The 14,328-nt window shown below is 53.0% G+C and overlaps 3 protein-coding genes across 8 annotated transcripts; 2 read left to right on the top strand and 1 right to left on the bottom strand.

Moving 5' to 3' along the window:
* Positions 1–184: 184 nt before the first annotated feature.
* Positions 185–1,562, bottom strand: TSSK3 (testis specific serine kinase 3). The gene is made up of 2 exons (XM_015883307.3): positions 1,274–1,562; positions 185–917 (listed from the first exon to the last, which is right to left on the bottom strand). Exons 1-2 carry the CDS (start codon positions 1,416–1,418, stop codon positions 256–258), a joined length of 807 nt encoding a protein of 268 aa, XP_015738793.1. The 5' UTR covers positions 1,419–1,562; the 3' UTR covers positions 185–255.
* A 28-nt stretch (positions 1,563–1,590) lies between these two features.
* On the top strand, positions 1,591–2,471 carry FAM229A (family with sequence similarity 229 member A). Its single transcript, XM_085518544.1, has 3 exons — positions 1,591–1,713; positions 1,822–2,158; positions 2,318–2,471. The coding sequence occupies exons 2-3, from the start codon at positions 2,040–2,042 to the stop codon at positions 2,418–2,420; spliced, it is 222 nt and encodes a 73-aa protein (XP_085374670.1). The 5' UTR covers positions 1,591–1,713; positions 1,822–2,039; the 3' UTR covers positions 2,421–2,471.
* A 292-nt stretch (positions 2,472–2,763) lies between these two features.
* Positions 2,764–13,654, top strand: KPNA6 (karyopherin subunit alpha 6). Of its 6 annotated transcripts, none has more exons than XM_015883291.2 (14): positions 2,764–2,820; positions 6,258–6,391; positions 7,117–7,212; positions 7,489–7,588; positions 7,862–7,956; positions 8,105–8,236; positions 8,453–8,541; positions 9,522–9,621; positions 10,029–10,192; positions 10,697–10,775; positions 10,976–11,101; positions 11,324–11,451; positions 11,821–11,999; positions 13,001–13,654. In XM_015883291.2, exons 1-14 carry the CDS (start codon positions 2,817–2,819, stop codon positions 13,183–13,185), a joined length of 1,611 nt encoding a protein of 536 aa, XP_015738777.2. In that variant the 5' UTR covers positions 2,764–2,816; the 3' UTR covers positions 13,186–13,654. The 6 variants fall into 6 exon arrangements, with proteins under 6 accessions (XP_015738777.2, XP_085374636.1, XP_085374637.1 ...); XM_085518510.1 differs by having other exon boundaries at positions 2,764–2,853; XM_085518511.1 differs by having other exon boundaries at positions 2,764–2,858.
* Positions 13,655–14,328: the final 674 nt, after the last annotated feature.

Below are 14,328 nucleotides of genomic sequence, written 5' to 3'. Positions count from 1 at the left end.
TTATGTTTCTGCTTTCCTCCCCCTCATCCCAAGGGAAGTTTGCCTACAGGGGGTGGGAACATGGGGCTGCTTGGTCTGTTCTGTTCCCTGCTGAAGGCCGGGGGTTGGGAGGGGGCAGGTAAAAATGGCCTAAAGTGAAGCAGCCCTCAGCTCTGCCTTGGCAGCACACGTGAGGCCGAACACGTGGGAAACACATCCAAATTTATTGGCATCCTCGAAGCAATCTGTCCCCGGGGGGGAGCAGCCGAGCGCTCCTCAGGGTCCGGCCAACCAGGGGTGTCTGCTGAGCCGCTCCACCGACGGCCGCAGCACCATGTCTGGCTCCAGGAGCCTCTTCAGGAGGTCCTGGCACGGCCTGGAGACCTCCAGGTGCCTGGGCAGGGAGACGCCTTTCTGCTGCTGGCACAGCATCTGCGGGATGTTGGTGTCGTCGAAGGGCAGGTGGGCGCACAGCAGGACGTAGAGGATGACGCCCAGGCTCCAGATGTCGCCCTTGCAGCTGTCGTGGGGCACCCCCTGCAGCACCTCGGGGGCCGCGTAGGCCACGCTGCCGCAGAAGGTTCTGCTCAGCTCTCGGCTGCCCACGGGGAGCTGCTTGGCGAAGCTGAAGTCCGTCAGCTTCACGGTGTGTCCCTGCAGCAGCGCGTTCTCGCATTTGAGGTCGCGATGAGCCACCCCGCAGCCGTGGCAGTAGCGCAGCGCCTCCACCAGCTGGCAGAACAGCTCCCTGGCGCAGGGCTCGGGCAGGGGACCCCTGTGTGCCACGTAGTCGAAGATGTCCCCGTTCTCGGCCAGCTCCATCACGAGGCAGATATTCCCCTCCGCCGACTCCAGCACCTCGTACACGTGGATGATGTTCTTGTGGTCCAGGCGCTCGATGATTTGGAGCTCCCGGGGCAGGAACTTCTGAATGAACTCTGCCAAGAGGGGGAAAATTCACTCAGTTCCTGAGCTGCTGAGCCCCGGCATCGCACCGGGCTGCGGCCACAAAGTGGGAAGGAAGAAGGGTTGTGCCAGGGTGCCTGGCTCCAAGCAGGGCCCTTGTCGGAGGGGTCTGAGCTGTGCTGCTTTTGGCCACCTTATGGCTGGAGGAGCCGGATGGACACCCCATGGCCTGGCTGCTCCGAGCTGCCCCCAGCACCTCCCTGCCCCCAGCACCTCCCTGCCCTTCCTGCTCTTGGGTGGAAAGTTTGGGAAACTCATTTTCTGCCTGGAACTAAAAGCTTCCAAGGAGGGGTCGGTACCTGGGAGCTCTTCAGGGGCAACTTCTTACCTTCTGGACTCGCCCTTTTATCAATGATTTTAATTGCTACTTTCTTCTGGTGCTTTTGGGAAAAGGCCTCCTTCACCTTGGAGTACGTTCCCTCCCCAATGGTTTGGCCGAGCTGGTATCCGCTGGCGAGCAAAAACTCCTCCATGTCCTCTCACAAATCGGGGCCGTTCAATCTCAGTTTTACCCCCAGCAACTCGACAACAGCATCGCAGCAGCCAGGGGCTCCCCGTGCTCCCTGTTGGCACGTGTAGAGCCACCAGGCCCTGCTCCTGCCCTGGTGGGAAGGGGCATCGAGGCGCCTGTTGTAGCATGGGCGTGTTATTGTGATGCAGCCGATGCTGCATGAATCCCAGATGACGGAGGTGCATCAAAGTGGGCGACAGCTCGGCCAGGCAGGGGGGAATTGGGCTGTGCTGGGCAGGACCTGCTCGGTGGGCACCGTGAGTACAGGGGGGTCACAGGGTCCATTCTGTTCCTCTCCCGTTTTCATCGGGGTGTGGCGGGGGGGCTTTAGGAGCTGCTGCTCACACAACACTTTGCTGCTGCAGGGAGGGGACCCCAGGCTGCGCCCATGAGCTCAGAGCTGTGCTCACACCGACCCACCGCGGCCTCACGTCTGAGCTGAGTGTGTCCAGCTGCTCCGGCGCCTGCAGCCCAACCAGGCCGGGCTCCTTCACAGCAGGAAGGTGCCGGTGCCGGGATCGCAGCCAGGCCCCGCTGCAGCTCCCAGCTGCTTCTCCCTGTGCAGAGAAAACCGGGCCGGGCCATGAGCTCCCAGGAAGCGCCGCGGGCCCGGAGGTTCCCCATCGAGGCGGGCGACTGTTGTAGTGCGGCCGCAGCTTTGGAGACACAGCAACGGGTGGGCACAGCGTGGACTGCGGGCAGGTGAGGGTCCAAAGGGGCTCCTGTGATGCTGCAGGTTGTGCTGTACTGTGCTGTACTGTACTGTGCTGTACTGTGCTGTGCTGTACTGTGCTGTACTGTACTGTACTATGCCGTACTGTGCCGTGCTGTGCCGTCCCTCTGACCCCTGTCTCCCCGCAGGCAGTTGCGGCGCTGTCCCGCCAACCACCGCCTGACGCTGCCGCACATCCCCATCAACGTGTTCATCGCCATGGGAGGGAACTGCCGGCCCCGCAGCACCTGAGCGGCCCGTGATGTTTATGCACTTTGTAAAGAAAGGCCCATCCTAACGCGATCCCCGCCTGCTGCTCCTTGTGTGTCCGGCCGTGCGGCCCAACGCGTCCCGTGGGCTCCCGGGGCCGCCGCTCCCGGCTCAGCTCGGCCCGGGACGGAGCTCGGGGCTGGGGGGTGCAATGGGGGGGGTCGTGTCGGCGCGTGGGCACGTGGCGGGACACGAGGATCCACGCGGGACCCGCGGCCGCGAGTTGAAGCCCGGCCCCGCCCCGTGACCCCGTTCGGGGCGTTGCTCTCCGCTCTCGTCCCGCCGCGGTCCCTCTCGGCCGCCGTCCGCCGCTCCCCGCCCTCCCGCTGCCGCCGCCATATTGTGGCCGCCGCCGGAACGTCCGTGTCGGGATCCGCGATGGGTGAGAGCGGCGGGACCGGGCGGGGCGGGATCGGTACGGTACGAGACGGCGGGGCTGCGGCCGTGTCCGCACTTGGCGCTGCCGGGCGCTCGGTTGGCGGCACTGACTCAGCCCGGGGCCGGCAGCCCCAGCGCGGCCGTTGGGCTCCGGGGCGGCGGCGGCCGGAGCTGCGGGAACCGCGTGTCGGTTGTGTCCGTGTGTCTGTCGGTGTCTATCCGTGTGTGTCCGTGTGTGTCCGTGTGTGTCCGTGTGTGTCTGTGTCTGTCCGTGTCCGTCGCTCTTTGGGCCGTCCCGCGGTTCCGCTCGGTGCCGTTGGCCGCTGTCGGTTCGGGTTCCGGAACCGGCTGCGTCCCGTGGGGCGGAGTTCGGCGGCGGTTCCGCTCCGTGTCCGTCCGGTCCGGTCTCCGTTCGTTGCCCCGCGGTGCCGCCGTTCCCCCGGACCGAACCCGAACCCGAACCTCACCCCGCGCTCTCGCAGCGGTTCCGGTGCCGTTCGGTCCGTCCCGGCGCGGTGTCGGTGTCCCCGCGGTGTCGGTGTCCCCGTTCCGCCGTTCCTCGTCTCGATCTTTAACTTTTCCGCTGACTTTTATCATAACCCAGCTCTAATTTCCGTTCCCGTTCCCGGTCACATTCCCGGCCCTCATTGCGCGGTGCTGCCGGCCCGGTCCCGCTCCCGGCTGCCGGGTCCCGGTGTTTAACGGGCCGTTTCCCGGCGGGTCCCGGTGGATATCGGGCCGTCTCGCTTTATTTGCTCGAGTCGAGGTGAGCAAACACGATCTTTGAGTAGCGGATCCCGCTGTCGGTGCTGCTCGTTGGCGGAGCAGCAGAATCTCCCCATCCCGAGCTGTGTTCGGCCGTTTGGAGCCGCTTTGGGGCCGGGACGCTGCAGCATGGAGCTGACACACGGAGCTGATCCTCGTTGCCGGGGGTGTCACGGACGCTCCTTGTTGGGGCTGTGTTCCATCACACATCATCGTGCTCCTGTGATGTACAGACAGGACCTAAAGCCGCCGGCTCCAGGGCAGCAGGAGCTGAAGTGTAAGTGGGTCTCACAGCCACTCCATGATGCATCTTGTGCTGCTCTGAAGCAGTTCCTGCTGCTGGGTGCAAACACTGACAGCGTGCAGGGCTTTTCACTGCAGGACTATGGAAATCACAGGGAGATGAAACAAGGAGCTCCCAGGAACCAGTTTGTGCTCCTGGCTGCTGTGTGTTGGCAGCTGGGATGGCTGCAGCTCAACTCTTGGGATGTATTTGCTGCTGCTGCCTTGGTTTGCTCTGTATTTAAGGAGCACCCATTATTTCGGCTTTGATTTCTGCAGCGTCAGCTGAAATGGCCGCGATGCTGCGGGTGCAGCTCAGGGGAATCAGGGAATCCTCCCAGGTCTGTGGCTGCTGCTGTGCAGAACCTTCATGGAACTTCAGCTTTGCTTTAAGGAGCAGCTAAAGAAAGCTGTGATGTGACATGCCTTATACCCACGGCTCAGAGCAGCCTCTGCTGCTGCTACTCAGACTTGAGGTGAGCAGGTGAAGCAGAACAGCCACGGGCAGCTCGGAGGATCATCTGCATTGGGGTGTTGAGGCTTTACACGGAAGGGCCGTGGTGAATCCCAGTGTAACTGTTTCTGTTCTACCCCTCGGTCTGACTCAGCAGCACAGTCCTGATTTAGGCATGCGAGTTCCTGCAGTGACTCAGCTGGGAGCTTTAATCAGCAGCTGAACGAGTCTTTGAAGCCAATGCTCTGTAATGCAGGGAGGTGGGAGGAACCTCATGGGCAGAGAAGTGGGGTCGGGTTTCTGATTCAGTGCTAAGGGGCCGTTATGGTGTTGGCGGGTCAGCAGTGAGCCTGGATTTACCTTATGGCCCAGTGCTGCAGTTGGTGCTGGCTCTCAGTCTGAGTCCAGCTCCCATCCAACTCCCATCCTGCTTTCTCCTTCCGTCCCGCAGGCACTAAATACATCCTCTAAATACATCCTCGTGGTGCAGTGTGTGGAAAGGAGGGATTCCTGTGAGGGAATTCTCAGCTCACAAAGCACTTGAAACCATTCCCAATATGGATTACTTTGATTAAAGCCCAGCTTTAAATGCTGTTTTTATCAGTGATGTGATCCCAGAGGTGTTGACATGCAGGACTTGTTGGCTGCAGCCCTTGTCCAGCAGTGCTGCTGTGCAGACAGGGCTGGGCTCAGGGGTTACACTTTATATATAAGCCACAAAGTGGGAACGTGTGGCTGCTGTGTGGCTGCTGTGTGCCTTTCCCAGCGTGGCTCTGAGCGCTCTCAATAGCAGCGCAGTGCACAGCATCCCGAGCTGAGCTTGGGAGGGTTCCAGCCTGGCTGGGGGCAGCTGATAAGTCAGGTTGGATTTTGTGTGAGCAGCGTGGCTCGGCTGCTTCGAACTTAGAGCGGACACTGAGGTGGGGCCACAAACTTTTATGGGATCCTTCTTGCAGCAGCTGAGGGCAGGTGGAAGGAGATAAAGGTGCTGCTGTCCAGCTGGCTGCCAGGGAGGAGCCGTTTGGTCTCAGGGTTAATTGGCAGTTTGCTGTGGATTATCATTGCTTCCTTCCTGTGCTGTGAAGGGCGTGGAGCTGGAGTCCAGCAGCCTTTCTCATGAATGGGGGAGAGGGGAAGCTGAGTGCCCAGAACAGGGGAGTGCAGCTGGATGCAGCCGAGCAGTTGGTGTCTGCTGTGCAGGGCTGGTGCTGGGTGCTCACACTGTACCTTGTCACTGCCCTGAGGAGGAGGTAGGAGCAATGGGATCAGGTCTGCAGTTCTGCCTTAGTCAGATACGGAGCAGCAGAAGTAGGTCAGGTGCTGAACACTTGCAGTAATCTGGCAGGACAAACACAGCCTATGATACATACAGCTCATCTTTCTGCAATGTTTTTAACTGGAATTGTAAGATAAAGGCCTGTTTACTGCGCGCTCGGTTGGATCTCTGCCATGTGTGTATGTCTGTGTTTTGCTGCTCTCACAGCCTGCTCTACAGCTCTGCAGTCAGTGCAGTTACTGAGTGAGCACCTGCTTGTGCCCACAGCAGCCTGTGGTCAGTGTCTGAGTGCAGGGAAGGTGCTGAGGTGTGTGTTATGTCATGGGCATATGAGGGAAATGGTGCTGGAAGCTGAACTGGAGTTGGTTGTGTGCCTCCACACCTCCAATGTGTAACACATTGGTAACGTGCTTCAGTGCCATCAAGTTGGATCCGGGTTCCTTTCAGAACAGTGAGTCTGCTCTGCTTCCTATAAACTCAATATACTAGTCATGACAACACAGCATTGGAGCTGATGTCAGGATCTCATTCCAGTGCACAGCTTTGTACTTCAGCACCAAGCAATTGGGAGAGGCACTGCTTCACCTGTGTGTGCTGGCTCCTCTGCTTGAAGGGGACACCTGAGTGTGACCAGAATCCTGAGGGCTCTTTTTCCTCTCCACAGACAACATGGCGAGTCCTGCCAAGGACAACTATCGAATGAAGTGCTACAAAAACAAAGCCCTCAATCCTGAGGAAATGCGTCGGAGGAGAGAAGAGGAAGGAATTCAACTGCGCAAACAGAAACGAGAGCAACAGGTAACTCTCACCTTGACTAGTTTGTGTACAGCCTTAACGCAATCAAGACTGTGCTGCTGCATAACTGGAATCTTCAGGGATCTGTGCATTAAGGTTTGTTGGCAGTCCTTGTTTATCTCTGTCCTGAGATCTCTGTTCTTCTGCACATGGTACAGAACGTGGCTCACATGAAGAGCTCTTCCAGCACTTTGTCTTTGGGGTACTAAAGGTTTTTGTTCACAGATCCTTGGTTTTAATTTCAGTTGTTGGTTTTGTTGATTAGTAAATGGAGCTCCTGCTCCAAGAAGTGAGACAAGTAGGTGGAGGTGACTGCACTTACTTCTGGACTCTGAGCTGGTTTTTTTTTTGGCTTGGAAGTCTATGAAAGTGAGAGGTGATTCCCAGGTGATGCACGTGGCTCAGACTGAGCGGTTGCATCACCTACGAGCCGCCCTCTTCTTGCTTTTCCCATCTTGTAAGGCCAAATTCTGCACTTGCAAATGCCAGTGTTTCACTGAGCTGGGATTTGCGTATCTGAGGGCAAGACTCAGCATGTTTTATTGGGGTTTGTGTGCCAAGTTAGTCCTCCGTGTGCAGGGCTGTTATGAATGACTCCTTGTTTTTGATTTGGATTGCACTTAGTTCATGGCTGACGGTATCTCGTTTGAGGAGCAGGAACATCTAGTTATGACGACTGTTAAACAAACACTGCTTTCTAATAACTCCTGTGCTGTGTTCTCTGCCAGCTCTTTAAAAGAAGAAACGTGGAATTAATCAATGAAGATGCCTCCATGTTCGATAGCCTCCTTATGGATTCCTATGTCAGTTCCACGACATGTGGGGTAAGGTGCCTTTCCCTGTTGCATTTATGCCTTCAGGCTTCATGCTGTGGCCTGCATAGAACTGACAAACCTTCACCTGTTTGTTTTCCTGCTGTTGAATACGTTGCAAATGTTACTACAACCAAGTGAAGAAATGTGCCAGGATCCAAACAGTGTGTTTTAACCTCAAATAGTGCATCTTTGGATCATGAGCTAAGAACAAAACTGTGGTAGGATGTCTTGACTGTGATACCTGAAATGTGACACGGAACCACTGTTCTGTTTCCACCCTTTAAGGAGGGAGTGATCACAAGAGAGATGGTAGAGATGCTTTTCTCCGATGACCCCGATCTACAGCTGGCAACCACACAGAAATTCAGGAAGTTACTTTCTAAAGGTAAAGATAAGATCCCACCATGGGGTCTGATGTAGCCTTGTCTTTAAGTGTTCGTGTACTTGCAGTGTTGTACTGAAGCGTCGCATTTGAGGAAGGCCATAATGTAGAAACTTGCTATAAATTTGGATGAATTTTACTGAAAGCTGTTCTGGAGAGATGATGTACCACGGTACATCAGTACAGCTTGAGACCGCTCAGGTCAATAGTAGCTTGTGTGTGTTATTCACCTTTATGAGACCTGTGTACTGTTCTGACACTGCGTTGCTATTTCAGAGCCAAATCCTCCAATAGACGAAGTGATAAACACTCAAGGAGTGGTGGACAGATTTGTTGAGTTCCTGAAGAGAAGTGAAAATTGCACACTACAGGTAAAGCAGACTGTTAAACCTGTGGGTGCTATGGGAGATGGGTGATGTCTGGAACCCAATAGATGTGGACTGTGTGATGTATGGTGAAGCATGTCCTGCTGCATCTGGGTTGCTTTATTCATGCTCCTCTCATTTCTGCTTTTCTCAGTTTGAAGCAGCGTGGGCACTGACGAATATTGCATCAGGAACTTCCCAACAGACGAAAATAGTAATCGAGGCCGGGGCAGTTCCTATCTTTATAGAGCTGTTAAACTCTGACTTTGAGGACGTTCAAGAACAGGTAAGGTTCACTTCATACATTGGGGTTAGGGGAAAAAACCACTCGTGACTGAAATTCAGTGTTTAAAATGAGTGACTAGTTGGCAGCTGGCTGCAGCCCGCAAGCTGAAGAGTCTGTTTCTTGGAGTTACAGGGAAGTGCTTTCTTAGCGTACCACCTTTTTCTTCCTCTGTTCAGGAACTGTGTGAATGCTAAAACTGTTGCTATTTCCTTTCAGGCTGTCTGGGCATTGGGGAACATTGCTGGAGACAGCTCTGTGTGTAGAGATTATGTCCTTAACTGCGCTATTCTTCCTCCCTTGTTAATGTGAGTAGCCATGAATACTTGCCAATACAGTTCTTGAAGTCCCATTGTACTGCAGCAGAGCAACATTCGAGCTGGGCAAATAGATTCCCTAGCAAAGTGATGATGGGAATCAAACTATTGGTACCAGATGATAAACTGGCAGCTCAGACAAGTATATGATTCATAGTGGGACTTGGTAGATAACATGCCTTCTCACAAACCTTTACACTGCTCTGAATCTGAAGCGGGTGCTGTTGCAGTGTGCTTGCCTCTCTGAAGTCACAGGGCTTGCCCTGTGTCCCTCAAACTGCTCTTTGTGCTTGTGCTGTGGATTTCACGTGCTGGTCTGAATGGACTTGTCTAGCACTGAGGAAAGGGAGCAGGTCTGCACATCACTGAGCTCTCAGCTGTGGTACGTTCTCACCGGTCAGACATGGCTGCTAAGAGTGTGCTCTCACTGTTCTAGAAATTATTGCTTATCCTAGAAATCTTGCTCAACCTTGGCAAGATGTTGCTGTGTCACAAATGATTTGGTCTGCAACTTGTACTTCTGTCAGTCCCATTTTGGCAATAATTGCCTTTCTCAGCCCACAGGATGTGCTGTCTACATTGCAGAGTAGAGGGATGGTGGTTTGTGTCAGTTGGTCACTGAGAACCATCTGACCTCAGATTGGGGTGCGAGTGTCTGGGCTGAATTTGAGTGTGGAACCGCATTTGATTCTCTTGCACTTCCTTCTGCAACTTATCTAACATAGTTTGCCTTCCTGCTCTGTGTCACCGAGCGTTAGGAAAGGAGCTGGTTATTCTAGGAGCAGCTGCGTTTTGCTTCTCTTTATGCTTAAACTGGGAGCCTCAGGTGGCAAACAGTGCAGCAAATGGAACAGTGGTGTGACTTCCTTACAATTGTTAGGTTCTTTTTCTCTTGTTTTGTTTCCTTTGCTGATTTCCAGCAACTTTATGCTCTGTACTGAGGATATAATTCATGGTAATTGTCTCTTCAGGCTCCTTACCAAGTCCACCAGGTTGACAATGACACGAAATGCTGTTTGGGCCTTGTCAAACTTGTGCAGAGGAAAGAGTCCACCACCTGAATTTGATAAGGTGAGAGTAGATGCCTTGTTGGCAGAGGGGAAGGGGAGACACCCCGTCAAGGTGTTTGTTGGTCTCAATTATTTTTGGCCATTGGATTTCTGCAAGGTGCTCTGGGAGGCAGAAGGGTGAGGTTCTTCCTGCTGAGGCTGATGTTTCTGTTCAGCAGCTGTTTGAGTGCCTGTGTAATATTCTGCCAGCCCGTATGCATGGCTCTGCTGGCAGCCCATCAGCGTAGCCTGGGTGAGGGGCAAACCTGGACTTCCATGCAACACTGTGGGCTTCCCTTCTTGTTATGAACTCTGGAAGTTTGCAACTGTGCTCAAATTGTGACTGAAAATTCAATTCAGCCACGTGGTGTTTGTGAAGGTGGTGGTGGGGAACAGTGTGACTAACCTTGTGGGGTGGTACTGTTGCAGGTATCTCCCTGCCTGCCAGTGTTGTCCCGACTATTATTCAACAGTGACTCTGACTTGCTGGCAGATGCGTGCTGGGCTCTTTCCTATTTATCAGATGGTCCCAATGAGAAAATTCAAGCAGTTATTGACTCGGGGGTGTGTCGGCGACTGGTCGAGTTGTTAATGTAAGTATCTTGTCTTGCTGCCTCAGCCCAGCAGGTGACTGAGCCTGAGCTTATATCAAAACACATCAGTGTTCCTGCCCTGTGGCTTTGGGACCCAGGTCCTGGGAGCCTTAACTGACTGCTGGAGCAGTTACCTCAGAGGGTCTGAAGTGGGTTGAGAGCTGCAGTTATTAGCCTTAGAGGAGGCAGATCTGTTCACTAGGAAGAACCAAACAGAGACTCAGGCTGATAGTTAGACCGGACTGTAAAAAGAGAGAGAACTGAGTACTGCACCAATTAACACAGTCTGTGATCAGGAGTGGGATGTAAATATTGAGGTCTGTAATTACGCTGAAGATAAGCTGGGATGTAAAGGATAGCGCTGCCTGTATTGTAAGTTAGTTTTAAGCCAGGGGTGCAATCCAAAGTAAATAATGCAGATGGGAGACTGGAGGGCAGATCTTGTAAGCACCCGGGCTCATGTGATCTGATCTGCTGGTTCTGCTTGTCCCATCTTTCATGCAGGCACAACGACTACAAAGTGGCCTCCCCAGCGTTGCGAGCGGTCGGCAACATCGTGACAGGAGATGACATCCAGACCCAGGTGAGGGCCAGGACGGCCTTACAGGTGCGGCTGAAGGGAACACAACTCCTGATAATGATTCTGTGGAAGCTGGGCATTATATCTCTCTTATGTATCTGCAGCAAGTTCTTAAAACCAAGGCTCACCAGAACGCTCACTCATTTTGGGTTTCTGATACTACCTGACACCAGTGGCCTAATTCCTGTTTTCTTTCTGAAAAGGTGATTCTGAACTGTTCAGCCCTGCCTTGCCTCCTGCATTTATTAAGTAGTCCCAAGGAGTCAATCAGGAAAGAAGCCTGCTGGACCATATCTAACATCACAGCAGGAAACAGAGCACAAATACAGGTACAGCATTGCGTCTGCTCTCAGTCACCTATAATAATCCTAGATTCTGAGTTCACCCTTGATAATGAGATCTTTTCAGTTACTTTTCCCCTTATCTGATGCTTTGAGGTGGTTTCTTGTGCATTCTTTACTCTGACATTATTGCAGACTTGCTGTTTCCATCCAGCCTTTTTAGAAACCACGTTGCCCATTCAAACACTTGTTGCTGTTCTCTCTCTTCAGGCAGTTATAGATGCAAACATCTTCCCAGTGCTGATAGAAATCTTACAGAAAGCAGAATTCCGTACGAGGAAGGAGGCAGCGTGGGCTATCACAAATGCAACGTCAGGAGGAACTCCTGAACAGATCAGGTACTCCCTGTGGCTCTGAGAGCTACCTGCATTCAGACATTTCCCTTTCCTTCATAGGAACTGCTGAAGTAGTGAGGAACTAATCTGGGGAACCCCAGGGGAGAGATGCGTGCCAAGCCAATTAGATCCTCGCTGCTCATAATTTCAGTCGGATGTCAGAAGGAGCTGCTTTAAAATCAGGGAAAAAAATAAGTGTGTGGGGGGGTGTAAATGTTAACAAGTAGGTAAATAATCTTCTAAAACAGCAGAATATAAAGATTACATTAGAGAAATTGATTTTAGCTTGAATCGCTTGTCCTGTTCTTTATAACTGAGCAGTGGTGGTGCTTGCTGTCCTGAAAGGCAAATGTTCCTGGTCATCTCTTTTAGATACCTGGTCAACCTGGGTTGCATCAAGCCTCTCTGTGACCTCCTTACTGTCATGGACTCCAAGATTGTTCAGGTGGCGTTGAATGGCCTGGAGAACATCCTGAGGCTGGGAGAGCAGGAGGCCAGCCAGAGCGGGACAGGCATCAACCCGTACTGCAGCATGATAGAAGAGGCCTACGGTAGGTTCTGCTGCCCTCGGTGCCACTGACTCTGAACACAGTAGAATATATTGGAAGGGTCTGCTAGTTTTGTTTGCTTTTCTGATGAGTTAAGGGGCTGGGTGTGCTCCAGATGAGCTGGTATTTGTTCCAATAATAGATCACACTGTCTTTGTAGAATGTTACAATACAGCATAAGATAATGTCAGGAAGCAAACACTACTGTGCTTGTGATCCAGGTTTCTTAGACCCAGAGGCCAGGCTGATAATTGCGGCTCACACTGTTGGGAATATTAATCAATGTAAGCTGAGCTGAGTAAGACCCACTTCTTGGGTCTTTGATTTGTCTAATTGTCCCCAGCTGTGCACTGCAAACGCATGACAGAAATCCAGAGAGACGGAGCTTGTCCCTGGAGAGCCCTAATTTGGTGGTTTTGTCCTGTTCCTAATGCTTTGAGGAACGGTTCCTATTTTGGTCTGAAATGCCCTGTATACTGTCAGCATCGTTTTTAATGTTTTTTCCCTTGCCCTCTCACTGACTGTTACATTGTGTGTCCTGGTTCCTCCAGTAAGAATAATTCTTGACATTCCTCAGTGTGCAGTGCTCGGATTCTTCCCGTTCAGCAGTGGGTTTAATTAGGACAGCTAAAGTTGTTGCTGCCCTTCTGCTGAATGCTGCTGGGACAGGCCCTGCTTCCTTCCCCTGCAGCTGCTGAATGTTCCCAGCCAGTGGCACAGATTTCACTGCCCAGTTCAGTGCTCGCAGTTCTTTGCTGGAGACTTCCTGCTTTACTGCATCAGCTAAACCTGCAACTGGGAAGGTTAATGGTTGCTGATATAGATAAAATCCACAGGCAGCTCTGGAGAAATGGGAATAGTTGGCTTTAGCTGTCGGTGCTGCTCACAAAATGCTCACGTAACACAGACAAGCAATGAATAGGGGGAAGGGTGGAGGATGGATCGGGACAGCTTGAACGTTAGGATCTCCTGTCTCATCACATTCCACTTTTGTCTTTTCTAAGGCTTGGATAAGATAGAGTTCCTGCAGAGCCACGAGAACCAAGAGATCTACCAGAAAGCCTTCGACCTGATTGAGCACTACTTTGGAGTAGAGGATGACTCTGCTTTAGCTCCCCAGGTAGATGAGAACCAGCAGCAATTCATCTTCCAGCAACCTGAAGCCCCTATGGAAGGCTTCCAGCTATAATACGCCCCAGGCAAAAAGACCACCACAAATTTGCCACAAAACAACTGGGAGAAGCTGCTGATCCCATTTCCTCCTTGCAAACGGAAGGCTGGACGCTCACTCCACCTGTTAGGAAACAATTCTTCCTTCAAACGAATAGACAGAGTGCTTTATCCTCATGAAGAAAATGGGATGTCTTGCACGTTTATTTTCTTTTTGCTGCTGCATACGTGTCTTTAAAGCAGGCATCTGGGTGGAGGAAGGACACTGAGGTAACTCGTTGCACCTCTTGGGTTTATTTTTCTTTGTGGTGATCTCTCCCAAATGTCACTTCTTACCTCGGGTACTTAATTGAGGTTTCAGCGTTGGGTTGGGTAAGAACAGAAATAGAAAAGCGAGTATTCAGACGAGAATAATTCTGGAAACCTGGGTTGATCTATTTAATTTTTTTGCACATGTTACTCTTATTAAAGACTCTAATTTGCCAAGAGCAGAGTTTAGCCCTGGCCTTTCTGCGCTCCCCATGCAGCGATCCTGGCAGAGCTGGGCTGGATTCACACTGCAGAACATGGACAAAGGGTGAGGGGCTGTGGGAGGATCCTCCCCGTGTCCTGATATTGTTGGTTGGTTTGAGCTGCTGCTGTTGACAAGGGTCGAAGCAGCCGGAGCTGGTGGCTGTGAGCAGGGCTGGGGCTGGGGGGGCTGTACTATGGGAGCTGCCCCATCCCCAGCTGTATTGGAGCCCCACAGCCCGGTTCTGGTGCTGTGTGAACACACTGGGCCTCATTTCCATGTTTCCGTCCCGCTCACAAACATTTTCCTTCATAAAGTCTCAGATCTGTGTATTTTATACGATCTATCGGCACCTGTTTGTCTAATCGGGCTCCAGAGGAAACCAACACCTGTGTAATGTAATGTGTGTAATAGCGCTGTGAGCCGTTACCTGCACACGAGGCCCGAGCTGCTCCCGTTATAGCGCTGTGTGTGGCCGCGCTCACGGTCGGTTCCTCGTACCGGGCCGGGATCGAACAAAGCGCTGAGCGGAGCCGGGCCGGGAGCGAGCGGCTGTGGAGACCGGGGGGGGCGGAAGTGGCTGCCGCGGGGCACGCCGGGAGTTGTAGTTCCCGCGGCTCTTCCCGCTCCTCGCCTCTGTCTCCCGGCGGC

This window comes from Coturnix japonica, chromosome 17 (assembly GCF_054131305.1).
Source record: "Coturnix japonica strain WE chromosome 17, WE-NBRP24, whole genome shotgun sequence".
NCBI classification, from domain to species: domain Eukaryota; kingdom Metazoa; phylum Chordata; class Aves; order Galliformes; family Phasianidae; genus Coturnix; species Coturnix japonica.
Note: the sequence above shows the minus strand (reverse complement) of the source record. Positions and strands in the feature narration are given on the sequence as shown.

Bases quoted from the DNA above. Each gene is read 5' to 3' on its own strand.
- TSSK3 (XM_015883307.3), bottom strand. From the start codon at position 1,418: ATGGAGGAGTTTTTGCTCGCCAGCGGATACCAGCTCGGCCAAACCATT. The intron at 918-1,273 runs GTAAGAAGTTGC...CCCTCTTGGCAG, and splicing joins TAAAAGGGCGAGTCCAGAAG to AGTTCATTCAGAAGTTCCTG.
- FAM229A (XM_085518544.1), top strand. From the start codon at position 2,040: ATGAGCTCCCAGGAAGCGCCGCGGGCCCGGAGGTTCCCCATCGAGGCG. The intron at 2,159-2,317 runs GTGAGGGTCCAA...GTCTCCCCGCAG, and splicing joins ACAGCGTGGACTGCGGGCAG to GCAGTTGCGGCGCTGTCCCG.
- KPNA6 (XM_015883288.3), top strand. From the start codon at position 3,711: ATGGAGCTGACACACGGAGCTGATCCTCGTTGCCGGGGGTGTCACGGA. The intron at 7,213-7,488 runs GTAAGGTGCCTT...CCACCCTTTAAG, and splicing joins TCAGTTCCACGACATGTGGG to GAGGGAGTGATCACAAGAGA. The intron at 8,237-8,452 runs GTAAGGTTCACT...ATTTCCTTTCAG, and splicing joins TTGAGGACGTTCAAGAACAG to GCTGTCTGGGCATTGGGGAA.